This window comes from Vicugna pacos, chromosome 21 (genome assembly GCF_048564905.1).
Source record: "Vicugna pacos chromosome 21, VicPac4, whole genome shotgun sequence".
NCBI lineage: Eukaryota > Metazoa > Chordata > Mammalia > Artiodactyla > Camelidae > Vicugna > Vicugna pacos.
Window position 1 is genome coordinate 22,039,790 of NC_133007.1, and position 14,726 is coordinate 22,054,515.

Below are 14,726 nucleotides of genomic sequence, written 5' to 3' on the forward strand. Positions count from 1 at the left end.
CCAAGAGTGAGTTCCTAGGACACAATTTCACAGCCTGAGACACACACATACAATAGAAGCACAGTTAGCCAGCGAATGGCTCCAGAGATGCCCTTCAGGTCAAGAACATCTGGTAGTCTCTGTGACTTGTTAAGTACTAAAGGAATTTCATTTCCACCTTCTTGGTGCTGACTAGACCTCTGGTGTTCCCACACCGTCTTGCAAGCTGCCCTCCTGTTCCCTTGGATCGTCTTCCCCAGATCAGACCCATCTGAGAGAACCATTCCAGCGCTGGTTCCAGGGCTACCGTGGGCCCTCACTGCTTGGCTGCAGTTCTTAGAGGCAGCCAGGGCCATAGCAAGGGCCAACTGTCTTCCGACTCCTAAGAGCCTCCGGTGGTGGCAGATATAATGGGGTAGTTTTATTTCAGTTTTTTTTTTAATTGCATTTATTTCAAAGGCCTGAACACATGGCTCTGTCTGAGAAATTCCAGTCCCACAATCAACGGTAAAAACTTTGCAGCCGTGCAGTTGTTAACCTGACCTCTTTCAGTAACTTTGTAACACCCATTAGCTCTGCATCAGCACCATTTTGGAGTTGACCTTGGAAGGGTCTGCCCTGTGGGAAAACCCCCTGCATAGCCATTACATTTTGTCCTCCTTGAGGGATGGCATCACATGTCCATTTTATACCTCCCTAGAGGGAACATGGGATGATTCAAAATTTCTCACCAAGTCTGCTGAATTTCTGTCAGCTTCGAGTCCAGAAGAGGTAAGAAATTTAAAAATTTAAACCTGTGCCCAGAACCAGGACTGGCCCGGAAAGCACTGAGGCCTCCTGCTTCTGGGACAGCTGCAGGCCAGCCCAGCCCACATCCTCTTCTGATTGTCACCTGTCACAGCTCACCCTGCCTCAGGCTGTGACTGAGTCCTGCTCTGGCAGGCATCCTGACTAAAATCACCTCTTTTTCTCCTGGCTGGGCCTCCCCGCCTGTAGGCACAATTGTAACTATCTTCTTCTTGCTAGAGGGGTCCATCAGTTCCCAGACAACATGCATTTTAACCACATCTGCAACATTATCCCTCAAGGCCAGCACTCCACCTGTTCCAGGCCCCAGCCCATTTGGCCTCCCTCTGCTCACAACCCACCCAGCAGTACATTTACATGACATCTTCTAGCACGTCACTGCTCCCAGTGTGGCTGGCAGACCAGCAGCAATGACATCACCAGGGAGCTGGTCAGAAATGCAGAGTCTCGAGATGTCCTGGACCTACGGAGTTAGGACTTGCATTCTGACAAAACCTCCAGGTGGTTCACATGTTTGAGAAGCGTTGTGCGAGGGGACTGGTTCCCAAACTTGTCTGCACATTGGAATCTCTAGAAAAGTTTAAAAAAATACAAATGCCTAGGTCCCACCCTGAGCATTTCTGATATAATGGATCTGGGGTGAGACCAAGACATCAGATTTGTAAAGCTTCCCTGGTGATTCTTATGTTCCATGCAAGACAGGATTCTAACTGCAGCAGAAACTTACTATTAAGTTATCTCTTAAGACTAAAAATCATAAGCTCAAGGAAGCAGAAATCAGTTCAATTAAACCAAGAGCCTCCTCTGCCCCAGGTTTTCTCCTGTTGCTCCAGTTTCTGATGGGTGGGGTGCTGCTGGGACGGTGAAGGGTTTACCTTGATCCCGGCACTCCGACACTTGCCCACAGCGTCAGGCACTGCAGCTCGGGGAGGGTCGATCATGGATATGAGCCCCACAAAGCAAAGGTTATCCATGGGAAAATTGAGCTCATTTGTGTTAAACTTGAATCCCTTGGAGTAAGTGTTAGGCAGATTCAAGAAGCAGAAACCTGGAAAGGGACAGAAGAAGGGACCAGTAGTCATTCCACTATGTATGTCCCTACCTGCGTGCCCCACATCCTAGAGTTTTCACCCCACAAGTAGTAACTATTTTGATGCCCCTCCCTCCAAGGCTTCTCCCACAGCCCCTCACCTAGCACGCGTTCCCCCAGACCTCCCAGGTCCAGGTAGGCGTTTTGGAAGGCTTCCTTCATCTCATCGTCCATTGGGTACTCCTGCCCCCTCAGAAGGTAAGAAGAACAAAGCTCCAAGATCCTCTCCGGAGCCCCCTTCATCATCAGTACGTGGGTCTGGGAGTTGTCCTCCCGAAGGTGGATGGACATCTAGAGAGAGGGGAGGAAGCTCCGATGGGACAGGAGGAGAGAGCGAGGGTTGGGACAATAAAGCAAGGGAAAGGTTTCTGAGGGTAAAATTGACAGGCACGCTGTGTATACCTCCATCTCCTTGGTCCCTAAGCCGACGCAGCCCCCTTTCCCCAGCCCAGTGGGACTGTTGGTGGAGCCCACCCCTCTTCCTTTCCAGGAATCCTCAGTCTGGTAGTATTTGCACATGCATCTCTGTTACTTCTCAGCCAGGCTGGAAGCTGAGAGCAGGCCAGGCCCTCTTACCCGCCCTGCTTCTCTCTGCCTGGGAGTCTGGAGAGCAGTAGAGGGGCCGGTGGAGAGAGTGGACAGGAGAGAAAGCGTAGAGTCAAACACCTGTGCTCTAGGGCCGGCAGGAGTGCTTCAGCAGCTTTATGACCTCAGGTCTGTCCACGTAACCTCCCAAAACCTTAGTTCCTTTGATAAACGGTAAAAGGTTCTGTGTTGCCCACTTCATTGGATTTTTATAAAAGGGAGAGAGTATTTGTAAAGCGGAGGGGAAAAAAAAAAAAAAGGAAGCATTGCAAACCGAGAAGCACGATGCAAAAATAGGTTAGCCATTCTAGTCCCCTTGCTGACTTGCCTCCTAGAAGAGAGAGAAGTCGCCAGAGAGGGGCTGAACAGTGCGGGCTGGGGGTCAGCATCCGTGTGGCTCCGCGGGGAGGGGAGGGCAGGGCGTAGGTGGTCATGAAGGGAACAGGATGAGACAACTTGAGGACCAAGAAATAAGATCAATTTTGGTTTCCATTTTCCTGTGATCTCTGATCTGGGAAAAGGAACTACCTATGGGGTTCCTCTTATGGCTGTCAGGAAGTTCCTGCTACGCTGCCTGTCAGTCACAGAATCAGCATTGAGAGGAAGTGAGCCTGCGGTGCCCGGAGGCCAGACTGCACTGGCCCAAGAAACCAACTGGGAAACCTGGGTGTGAAATGTGGTAAAAACCGCTCCTTTGGAAACCTTCCCCAAACTGTTATATTCCTAATACACTTAAGCAGTGGAAAACCTTAACTCATTGAAGCAGAAAGCTGGAAAAAGTTTCAAAAGCTTACTTTTCTGAGTGCTTTTAAAACCTATTTGTTGACTATTTATTGGAGATTGGAGATGACCACAAGACCTGCTTAAGCCGAAAACTTGGTCACAGGAAAATCACATCTTGATACAAATTACAGATAACAAAGATGGGAGAAATCTGGAAATATCAGAACAGAGATATTTCTTGCAAATGGCCTGGTGGGCTAACATGTCCCTTGCAGATCGGACCCCTGTGGCCCCAGGAGCAAGCGGTCTGAGGCAGGTGGTTCATCTGTAAGGAGTGAAAGGAGCCAGAAGGGTTTTCTTGGCTCCACCCCAGGCAAGCCCCGCCAAGAGCCGGGTGGCTTGCAGGCCGGCCCGGCACACTTGGTGTAGAGGAGGACTTTGCTGTTTGAACTTGATATTCAATAGCTCAGAACAGGCTCTAAGGTAGTCATTTGGGGGAAAGTTGCTATTTTGTTGGACATCCCAACAGATGTTGTGGCTACGTTTTGCTTTTATTTTGAATCTTGTGGAGGGAGAAGTACCTAATTCTTTCCAGTTGAAGGCTGTCATCGGGCCCTGCCAAGCACAGAATTCCTGTCTGGTTAGTGAGGCCACTAAACGTCAGAAAGAAAGTGGAAATCAGTTTGCAGTTTGGGCCGAGGGGACCTATTTTATTACAGTGACGAAAAGCCAGTTGAGACAAAAAACTGATGGATGTGTTTCTTAAGCTTTTTCTTGTTCAGTATTCAGTGTGAAAACATAGATAATTGGGTTTTAAAAAATCTACATAGCTTTTGTTATCTTATTATTGTTGTTTTTAGTTACAAAAAATGTTTTCTTGTGGTGAAAACTTTTAAGATCTATCCTGTCTCTCTTTTTTAAGTTTGTTTGGGGGGAGGTAAATTTATTTATTTATTACTAGTTTTTTTTTTTTAAATGGAGGTATTGTGCATGCTAACTAAGCACATTACCACTGTACTATACCCTCCCCTCAAGATCTATTCTCTGAAACAACTAACAAATAAAAAAATATGGGCCACCTCACAAATTTGCCTGTCAGTCGGGGGGCCATGCTATTTTTCTCTGTATTGTTCCAGTTTTAATAGATGTGCTGCCAAAATGAGCACTAGGATGTGTTTTTTAAGACACAAAAACAAAACTGACTTTTGGAAGTCTCATTTCTTCTCTGTTGCCCACACCTGAAATGTCAGACCTTTACGGTAGCACATGGACGTGGAGAATTCCATCCCCCTGGGCAAATCTCAATCGTCCCATAGAACTCCTCCAGTTGTGGTAACGCCACCAGAACCCTCCCACCAAGAGCGCGGGATCCTCACGTGGGAGAGAAGTACCGTGTCTCCTGTCCCCTCATGGACTTTATGGTTAGGGCCACCACTTCCCTCCCTCAGCAGTCCTCCTTCCCTTGTCACTCCTCTCTGGATCATGGACGAATTGCCCTGGGAAACCAATTTCATAGACAGCTGGAGACCCCCACCCCCTACCTGATGGCAGCTGCCACAGTTAGAGGCATGGAGCGAAAAGACATGATTGATGACTAGTGAGATAAGGCGCTTCTGGGACGTGACTTGCCAATTCAACATATTCTGCTGTGGCAAATCTCACAGGAGCCACGGAGAAGCCTCCTAACAGCTGCCCAAGACTGTGATGTGACCTTCCCCAGCCAGGCTTTGCTGCCTGTGGACCTTTCACAGGGCACTTTATGACTGTTCTCTGCACCCGTGGTGTAGCCTGCTTAGGACCCAATGCCTCTTACTCTGTCAACTACACCTGTCTTCCCCCAAGACCGCCCCCACCAAGCCATTCGTCACTTTCCCTTGAAGTGAGCCTTCCTCTTAACTGGGGCTGGTTATCTGCCCTTACCCGTTCTACAGCTCAGACTTTCAATGTCAAGGCAAAGGCAAAGCTCCCGTTTCTCTAAAAGACAAGCCCATCCCCCACCGCTATTCTCCTACCTTTGTGGGTTCAGTACCTGGTACTTGTTGGTAGAATTAAAGGGGATCTCTGCCACCTTGGGGCTTTTCTTTCTCATCTCCTTCACAGAGCTGTAAGACTGCTCGATGAACTTGAGGAGGGCTGACTCGGAAGCATCCCCTGCTGTTGCCCGCTGCCAGAATGGGGTTTGCATCAGGAGCCCGAGGGGCATGGAACCTGAGCTTCCCATGGTGACCAGGAGTGGGGTAGAATTGGGGGGGGGCATCACTGAAGGCCAGGAAAGAGACCTTGAGGGGAGAGGGTAGGTTGTACCCTGGACATGGAGGTACCCTTTACTCTCTTAGGCCTGACCTTAGCTATGGGAAGGGTCTCCTGATCAGCCTTAAATTCAGCCCTGTTGCAGAGGCCAGCGATTCGGGCCAGGATCAACCAGGTATCGGAGTCCTTGCTAAATGTATTCCCTAGGGAGAAAGAACAGAACTGTGAGCAGGGGAGAGGAGCGTTTAAAGCAGGGTGTTTTTCACAGCCTGTTCTGCACCCAAATACTTCACAGAGACGACATTTCCTTTCCTCCACGCCTCCCAGCTCTCCTCTCACTTTCCAGCTCTCTTCTCGCCTCCTGGACTCACCGCACCCTCTCAGCTCACTCATCACTTCCCTCAGATCCTCCCACTCCCCGCCCACCAACACTGCCAGTCACCAGTCTGTTCCTCGCTGGTGTCGGCCTCATATATGGTCTTATCAAACCACAAGTGGGCGACGGTCATGCGGTTCTGGGTGAGGGTGCCCGTCTTGTCAGAGCAGATGGTGGAGGTGGAGCCCAGCGTCTCCACCGCCTCCAGGTTCTTCACCAGGCAGTTCTTCCGAGCCATGCTCTTGGCTGTCAGGGTCAGACACACCTGAGGCCGTGAAGAAGGGAGAGGGTGAATGGAGAGAAGAGCTTGGCTGCTCACAGCCCTTTGTGTTTTGGAAATCTGATCGTTTTGATTGCTCTTTTAATTGTTGGTACTGACTTCCCTTTTGTTACCACCTAGTCTTTAGAAATCGCATCTGTGGCTACAGCAGAGGAAATTAGGAAAATGATTTTGGTTTGTGTTTTATGGCAGAGTTTCAAAAAAAAAAAGAGTGCATTCCTTTACCCGGGTATCCTAGAGGCGGATCTCTGGTCCCTCTTGGGATATTCCTTTCCCGTCATCTTTTCCTCTTTTCTTTTCAGCAGCTTCTTCTTCATTCAAGTTCAGGCCACACCTTTTTCTCAGAGCCAGTCTTCCCAGGGACCACACTGATAGCTAACCTTTCAGTATGGTATAAAATGCTGTGTGTGGTGGGGGGTTGTACCAATAGTTTTAAAAAGAAATGGAGAGGGGTGTGGGTACAGGTCAGTGGTAGAGCGTGTGTTTAGCATGCACAAGGTCCTGGGTTCAATCCCCAGTACTGCCATCAAAATAAATAAACACATCGAAGTTCTTTTAAAAAGGAATGGAGAGGAGAGAATGAGGAAATTCAGAAGGGCTGTTGCAGCACTGAAAAGGATATGAGAAATCATTTAAACCAGAAGATCTTTGTTGGCCATAAATTCAGTGAAAGTCAGGTGTGTGGCAAGGTTGTTTTAAAAGTGACTGAATGAAGGCTGAGGTTATGTATAGAATTCTATTTGTGGGGTTATTATTTATTTACATAATGAGTCCTGGTGTTTTTTTCTAGTCCGGCCACACCCTGAGTGTCCTTCTCATTTCCATTTTAAGAAGGATATCGATAAAGGAGAGCATAACCCAAACAGATGATCAACAAGACGAGGGGTCTGAAGACCACGTCATAGGAAGAAGGGCTAAGGGCAAAGCGATTGTTTGACCTCCCACCTGGAAAGTTTGAGGGGACATGATGGCTACTGTTAAAAAAAAATCTAAAGGGTAGTTTGTAGAAGAGAGAGAACTGACATATTTTGTGTATCTTCAGATGGGAAAACTGAGATTAGATTTCGCTCAACACAGTGAAATCTAACTGGAGCAAATCCAACAACGCAATGAGGTGAGGTTAAAAAAAGAGGTGGGCTTCCCGTTGCTAGGTGTCATCATCACCTCCCAGGGATTTTATTCAGGATATTTGGCACTGGTTGAAAGGTTGAATTTATATGGACCTTGAAGTCTTTTCCAATAAGATTCTGTAATTCTAAATTAATCTTCCTCTATAAACTGATGAATAAATTGGAGCCTGGAGTAAAGTGAGTTGGCCAAGTTCACCAGCCAGGACTGGAACTCATTCTCGCTGATTTATAATCCAATGCTTTCTGAGTTGAAACTCACTTCCTTTCCCACTGAGAAGGAAGGGAAGGCACCAGCAGATCTGAGTGGAGGAAGTCAATGTAATTTGCGAGCTGAGGGGTCTGCATACGTATCGGGAGTACTCGGCACTTGAGAGGTTCAACCGCAAGAGATACTAGTGATTTCATTTCCTTGGGGTGGTTTATCTACCCTGGGGCCCCCCTCTACCCTGGCTACTCACAGTGACCGTGGCCAGCAGCCCCTCAGGCACATTGGCCACAATGATGCCAGTAAGAAAAATGACAGCCTCCAGCCAGGTGTAGCCCAAGATGAGCGAGAGCCCAAAGAAAATGACACCAAGGAAGATGGCCACCGCTGTGATCAGATGGATGAAGTGTTCAATCTCAACAGCAATGGGGGTCTGGCCCACCGCCAAGCCCGATGTCAGAGAGGCAATGCGGCCCATCACGGTGGAGTCTCCTGTGGCGATCACAATGCCCCGGGCAGTTCCTGTGGATGAAGGGAGAAGTCTCAGTGCAGAAGGTTGTTGGGTTTGGTTCCTACAAAGAGGAAACTGTCAAGGGTCCAAAACAAGGTGGAGACTCGAGGTCCTCTGAGAGGTTATTATGTTCTATTCTCTTTAGTTCGTTTATACAAGTGAAAAATCTCTGACGGGATTTCACAGTTCTCCAGAGATACCCAATTTTATTTCCTAATTGCCTTCACTGTCAAGAAGGTCTTTGTTACACTTAATCTAAATCTCTCCTGTTGCCCGTATGTTTCTTATTTTGTCCTCAGCAGCTGCAGTTTCTCCATCCCCAAGAACAGTGGCTACCCTCCTGCTAGAATCCTATGTTCCAACATCTCCTCATCCTCTAACCCCATGGTTCTCCATCGGGTGCAGTTGGCCCTCCAGGAGATATTTGGCAATGTCCGGGGGCACTTTTGGTTGTTGCAACTGAGGTGGGGGTGGGGGTTGCTATTGGCATCTAGCAGGCAGAGAGCAGGGGTGCTGCCAAACATCCTTCAACTCACAGGACAGCCCTCCTTTGCCCCTGCAACGAGGAATAACCCTGCCCAAATGTCAGTAATGTCCAGGTTGAGAAACTGGGCTCTGACAGGAGCCCCCTCCCGGCTGTGCTGGCTGGAGCCAGTCTGACCCCTGCTGGGCAGTACGGGCCATAACAGCTGGGCTTCTGTACTAGCCATCTGCACCACCCCTGAGTTGGAAGGGGAAATTCACACACCCAGGATGCAGGACACTTGCTTACATGGCTTGAAATGAGGGGCCCCAAGAGGTTCTTTGTTGAAAATAATTCTTCCTGCTTTACCATAATGGCTGAAATTCCTATCATTAAAGTTACAGTTAGAATCACCCAGAAAAGCAACATATGGTAGAAATAGCACTTATTTTAGAATCAGAAAGACATGGAGCTGGAAGTTCAACTTTCCAGCATGCTAGCTGTTCATTGTGGGGCAAGTTACTTAAACTCTCTGAGAATCAGCTTTCCTCATCTTTTTTTTCTTCCTCATCTTCAAAACGGGATGAAAGCACCTGTAAAGCTATGAGGATTAAATGTTTTTAAAGGAGCCTAGAACAGTGTTGGGCCCACTGTAGGCACACTTTCTTTTCTTCACTTAGATGACTTTTGGGTCTCCAAGAGGATGGATATAAAACCACACATGTGCCTTGTAGGGTGGCTCTAATCTGGCAGCTCCCACAAACGTCATTCTGTGGAGCAGCTGGTCCATTTTCAAGGTCACCTTTGGCCTTATGAGTCTGAGAGCAGGGCCCTGCTCCAACAGCAGAGGGGTCAGGTCAGCACTATGTGAAGAGTGGTTCTGTAAAGCTTCACAGTAGGAGGCACTCTGCGGATGGCTTTCAGGGGCATTCACTGAACCTTGCAGAAGGAAGATGCTAAGATAATTGAGAGGTGTGGAGAGGGTTTATTTTGGGGGGGAAAGGTGAGAGTATGGTGTCACTTATATTTATTTTGTATCATGGTTTAATCTAGTTCTTCATTTTTGTTCCTTCTGCTATGGTTTCCCCATTCTTGGAGAGAGAGGATTTAATAACTAATCTCAATGTGTCTAGAGATGGGGTAAGTTAATGTCAAGTTTGGGTTAGGCTAAGAAGACCAAACCGCCCATATTCCAGGCCACACTGACTCCTTTCTACACCTTCTATATGATGCCAGAGAAGTAGCTTACTATTCCTCCCTGCTCCTCAGGAAGATGCGTGAGAACCCAAGGAGAGATGTTTGTACCAGCAGCCCTGTCAAGGTCCGCAGTGATGAAAGCACAGAGGCAAGGGTCTAGGATAAAGGTTAAAGTGATGCTACCTGTTTGCAGGTGGCTCAGCAGTTCCTCAATTTAACAACCAAGCACTCCTTCAATCTAGCTTCACCCTCTGAGCCACATCTTGGATCCCTCCAGTTTCCTATTAAAGCCTCCTCTATTCTAGCCAGATCCCTGTTTCTCACGTGGAATGCCACCTCTTACCTGAAGCATATAATTTGCTGATGAAAAGCCTGCTTTGGAAGGACAAATCTGAGCAGATTTCTTCCTAAAACTTAACAATAGGAATCTAATGTTTTCGAGGAAACTTGCTAACTTGTGCCTTTCCGTTCAATCATGTTTTTAAAAAATTTATTTTAACATACATTTTATTTTCTAGTTGGATCCTTCTTCAGTCTTAATGGTACTCTTCTCTTTTAAGCTGTTTCCAAATTAAGTAATTTTATTACCAGAGAGGTCATGAGCAAGCTTTAGTCCAGAGGAGATTCTGTGGAAAGAGCATGGGCTTTGGAGACAGACCAGCATCAGAATCCTTGATCTTTCTCTTTTCTGTTGAGTTGTGCTCTTGGGTATTGCATTTAATTTCTTTGAATCTTAGTCTTTCATGTGTAAAATAGGAATAATATCTGTTGCATAGTGTTATTAAAATCAATGATATCTGTAGCACTCGGCACATACTAGGCATTCAATTGAAGAATAGCTATTTCCTAGATACCCAAATATTTATTCTTAAGCATGTATAATAGTTTTCACGTGTGTTCCAGAGAGTCTTGCAGGTCTTCTTAAGCAGAAAGGATGAAGGAGAGGCTGACATAATGATACTGAGCTCATTGCTACTACTTTGGCCAGAGCTCCCTCTCAGTTCAAGGATGTCCTAGATTTTAGGAGCAAAGCCAAAGGTATGACTGACTCCTCTAATAACTCAAATTTCTAAAATAGCTACAATTATAGGGCACTTACAATGTGTTGTACTAAGCATTTTGTTTGTACTATCTCCTGTAACCCACATAAAAATCTACGGGATAGTGAATTTTAGTATCATCATGGTACAAGTGTGGAAATGATGGCTTTGACCTTTCATCAAAGGTCGTACAGTTCATGAGTGATGGAGAATTTAGACTATTTACCAGCAGTTACCTTTTCTGCCACCTTTAAAAGATAGAGAGTTCCAGGGATGTTTGTTTCAGTCTTTGCTTTTGAATGTAGGCTATTTATGATGCGATATTCACCTTCCACACAGTTGGTGGAGAAGAAGCAGATATTTTGGGTTTCCAGAGGGTTCTCATTGGTGAAATCAGGGGAGCGGGACTGGGGCTCTGACTCTCCCGTCAAGGATGAGTTGTCCACCTGGGAGGGGAGGAAGGATGGGTCATAGTGTGAGCATGGAAAAAAGATTTATAATGATGACACATCTTTACCTGCCACCAACATCATATGATCATGCTGATAGAAACATAAACTTACACACCAGCATCTTATTATCTCTAACTTCAAATCTACACTTGTAGCTTCTCAAGGTTCTGCACGATAAGGTCATACTTTCTTTGACTGAGCCCGGGTTACCACAGTGCCCGAAGACAGTGCTCGGTGTTCCTTCCGTAGCGTTTCCCAACCCCTCACCTTACATCCTTGTGAAGAGATAAGCCGGATGTCAGCGGGGATGCGGTCTCCACCCTTCACTTCTACCAGATCTCCCACCACCACATCTTGTACATGGATCTGCATCTTCTCTCCGCCTCGAATTACCAGTGCTTGCTGTGGAAAGATAATTTAGGGTCATTTCCAAAGCTTTTTACTTCCCCCATCCAGTTTTTGGTCTCCTTCCCTCTCACCCCCCTTTCTTACACTGTCACTCAACATATCATTCTTGAAGGTCTCTTTGGTAGGTTGTGAATTCTTATCATTGTTGTCGGCAGGGCCCTTTGATGCTCCTCTCACTAAAAGATGCAGTCTATTTCTCCATCCCCACACTTAGGCTGGGCTACATGGCTGGCTTTGGCCCATAAGACTTTAGCAAATGTCGTGCAAGCAGAGGCTTAAAAAGTGCTTGCACACCGGGGCTGGGCCTCTGCCACCATATTGAATGGGCCCAAGCTAGCCTCCTGGAGGAAGAGAGGTCGTAAGGAGAAAGGCACCAGCTGTCCACAGCATCTCCATTGAGGGCCCAGACGTGTGAATGAGGTCATTTAAGACCATTCAGCACAAGCTCAGGTCAGCCCAGATCAGAACAGCTCACCCGTAGAATTGTGAGAAATGCTTTGTTTGTTGCTCTGAGCTTCTGAGTTTGGGAGCGGCTTGCTAGGCAGCAAAAACTGATAGTCTCCAAACTCCTACATCATTCTACCAAAACATTTTCCCCTGAAGTCTTACCCATGGAAGGCATTAAGTCATGTTGACGCCAAAGGGAGAGAATGGGCCTGGGCTACAGTGCTCGAACATAGCTGTGTCTTTGGGAAACTTGGGAGCCTGTCCTTTTCCAAGTTTCCAGCCCTGTGGCTAGGAAGCTCCTTCTACTGCTGTATTATTTCCGGGTTACTTATAAAAGTTTTACTTGAAAATAATCTAAATTTTCAGGAAAGTCGCAAGAATAAAAACTGTACCAAGAACACCTATGCAACCTAGATTCATCTGTTAACATTGCATACCATCTGCTTGTCATTTGTTCTCTGTCTCTGCATATATGTGTATGTGAATATTTTCCTGCTGCACTATTTGAGAGCAAGTTACATACATCATGATCTTTCATCATACATACTTCAGCGTGCATTTCCCAAGAATTAGGTTATGGAAAAACCCTAATGCAGTCATCAAATTCAGAAAATCTCACATTGGCACAATACTTTAATCTGCTGCCTGTATTCCAGTTTTGTTAATTGACCCAATACATCCTTCACAGCATTATTTTCTACTCCAGCACAGGATCTTGTCTAGGGTCAGATGTTACATTTAGCTGTTATGTCTCTTTCGCCTGCTTTAACCTGGAACACTTCCACAGCTGTTCTTTATCTTCAAGGTCATAGACATTTGAAGAATCCAGTCTCCCTAACCTCCTTTGTCTCCATCCCCCCTTTTTTGGAATAGAGCCCCAACAGACCTGGGGTTTCAGATTCTGCTCATTAGAGTCAGATTATGCATTCCAGACCAGATTACTTCATAGGTGATGCTGTGATTTCTCAGGGTACAACCCAAGTGAACGTCACCCTCCTTCACTCACCATAGGATACAATTCTCCAGCGGAGGACAGAAAAATTGTGGATTTGGCCACATTCTACACATCCTCTCAGTAGATCCTTCCACACCAATCCTACCTGAGGTACCAGGTTCTTAAAAGACTCCATGATCTTGGAACTCTTGGCCTCCTGGTAATAGGAGAAGCAGCCAGTGATCACGACCACGACAGCCAGTACAATGCCCAGGTACAGCTGCGGGTAGGGAACCACAGGGCTCATCAGTAGGGCCTTTTCTTTCTCTTCATCCTTAGAAAGTCAGCTTGCAAGGGTAATAGCCATTTCTCCAGATGGAAGAAACTATGGGACTCGGTGGGAGTGCACAGGGACTGAAAAGAGTCTGGTTCACTCAGCTTCCTGGTGAAGGACCCTGAGCTACAACGAGCGGCCAGCAAAATCTCGGGTGTGAGAAGGCTTATGTCTTCCTCTCCAGGAAGGCTATTCATGAAGTGGTGGGTGGCTAGGGAGGGAGGTGGCGAGAAAGAGATTAAAATTCTGGGAAAGAGGATGGACAGCAAAGTGCTTCGAGGACCAGCTGGGAAGATAACCAAAGGAGAGCAAGTTTCTTGTAGGGGAAAACTATGCATCTAAGGGAGCTGAATCAGGAGCTTTCTAGATAAAAAGATAGAGAAGCCAGGAGGGACCAAAGCTCCCTTAGAAAGCCCTGGGGGTGTTAGGGATTTGGGCCCAAGGACTTCAGGAGTGCTGGGCTGTGGGGCAGAACAGTATCAGGGGCTGAGCAGAGTCGGGGCTGGGCAGCAGTGGTTGGACAGACTCACGTTGTCTTTGGTAGGCTCCTCATGGAAATACAACTGGATGCTGTAGGCCACGAAGCAGAGAATGGAGCCAATCCACAGTAAGATGGAGAAGCCGCCAAACAGTTGTTTACAGAATTTGACCCATTCTGGAGTGGTGGGGGGCGGGGTAAGTATATTGGGTCCATCTCGAGCCAGGATTTCCTGTGCCTTTTCAGGGCTGTGGCCCTGTGTGGAGAAGAAATAGGGATGAATGGAAAACCAGGAAAAGAGAAGCAGCTGTAGCAAAGGGAACCTGGCTTCAAAACCCAGGTCTGCCATTTATAGCCCCGGGATAAGCCTAGGGATCGCTGAAGCTCTCTGAAGGTCGGCGGGGACGGCGGATTCCAAAATTTGCATCATAGAAGGAAATCATTCAGCCTGCTTACATAGGAAGAATTTTTAGCTTATGGATTGATTCACAAATCTTTTGAACACCTGTTTTGGGCCTGGTACTGTGGTAGGGTACCAAAATGAGTGAGGATGGTCCCTACCTGTACACAGCTCTTAACTCTAGTGAGGAGACACAGATAAACAATTTATAATACAGCGCACAAGGCCGACGTAATGATGACGTGCCAGCTGTGGTGTTGATGAAGTGTGGACATTCACACTTTGGCTCTTTAACTTAGAAACAGGAAATAAAGGGGTGGAGGGTATAGCTCAAGTGGTAGAGCGCATGCTAGGCACGCACGACGTCCTGGGTTCAATCCCCAGCACCTCCTCTAAATATAAATAAATAAATAAATAAATAAATGTAATTACCTCCCCCTCAAAAAATAAAAAAGGAAAAAAAAACCCAACTAAATACATTAATATATACATTCTCATGCTAATCTTGTGCAGGAGCTTAAGGGCTTTTTCCTCTAAGTGAAAATGATGTAGAACCTGCCAGAGGGTCTCTCCTTAATCCTCACTAGCCACTCCCCAACCTGGCCCCAGAAAAGCATGCAGTCTTTTTTTTCCTTAC

At 46.8% G+C, this 14,726-nt stretch overlaps 1 protein-coding gene and 1 non-coding gene across 3 annotated transcripts in view; both read right to left on the reverse strand.

The window, feature by feature from the left end:
* The window catches only part of ATP1A4 (ATPase Na+/K+ transporting subunit alpha 4), a 28,682-nt gene that overhangs the window by 12,165 nt on the left and 1,791 nt on the right, over window positions 1-14,726 (reverse strand). Inside the window, exons 4-14 of one of the 2 annotated variants that reach the window (XM_072946281.1) lie at window positions 13,742-13,945; window positions 13,044-13,157; window positions 11,356-11,490; window positions 10,965-11,082; window positions 7,679-7,947; window positions 5,877-6,075; window positions 5,528-5,637; window positions 5,214-5,348; window positions 4,561-4,680; window positions 1,978-2,167; window positions 1,662-1,834 (exon numbers count right to left, since the gene is read on the reverse strand). In XM_072946281.1, coding sequence (XP_072802382.1) covers window positions 1,662-1,834; window positions 1,978-2,167; window positions 4,561-4,680; window positions 5,214-5,348; window positions 5,528-5,637; window positions 5,877-6,075; window positions 7,679-7,947; window positions 10,965-11,082; window positions 11,356-11,490; window positions 13,044-13,157; window positions 13,742-13,945 — 1,767 coding nt within the window. The remainder of the gene's footprint in view (window positions 1-1,661; window positions 1,835-1,977; window positions 2,168-4,560; window positions 4,681-5,213; window positions 5,349-5,527; window positions 5,638-5,876; window positions 6,076-7,678; window positions 7,948-10,964; window positions 11,083-11,355; window positions 11,491-13,043; window positions 13,158-13,741; window positions 13,946-14,726) is intronic. The other variant, XM_006215646.4, reaches the window with a different exon arrangement.
* LOC116284976 (U6 spliceosomal RNA) lies at window positions 4,249-4,350 on the reverse strand. Its single transcript, XR_004194660.1, has one exon. It is a non-coding gene; the product is annotated as a U6 spliceosomal RNA (small nuclear RNA).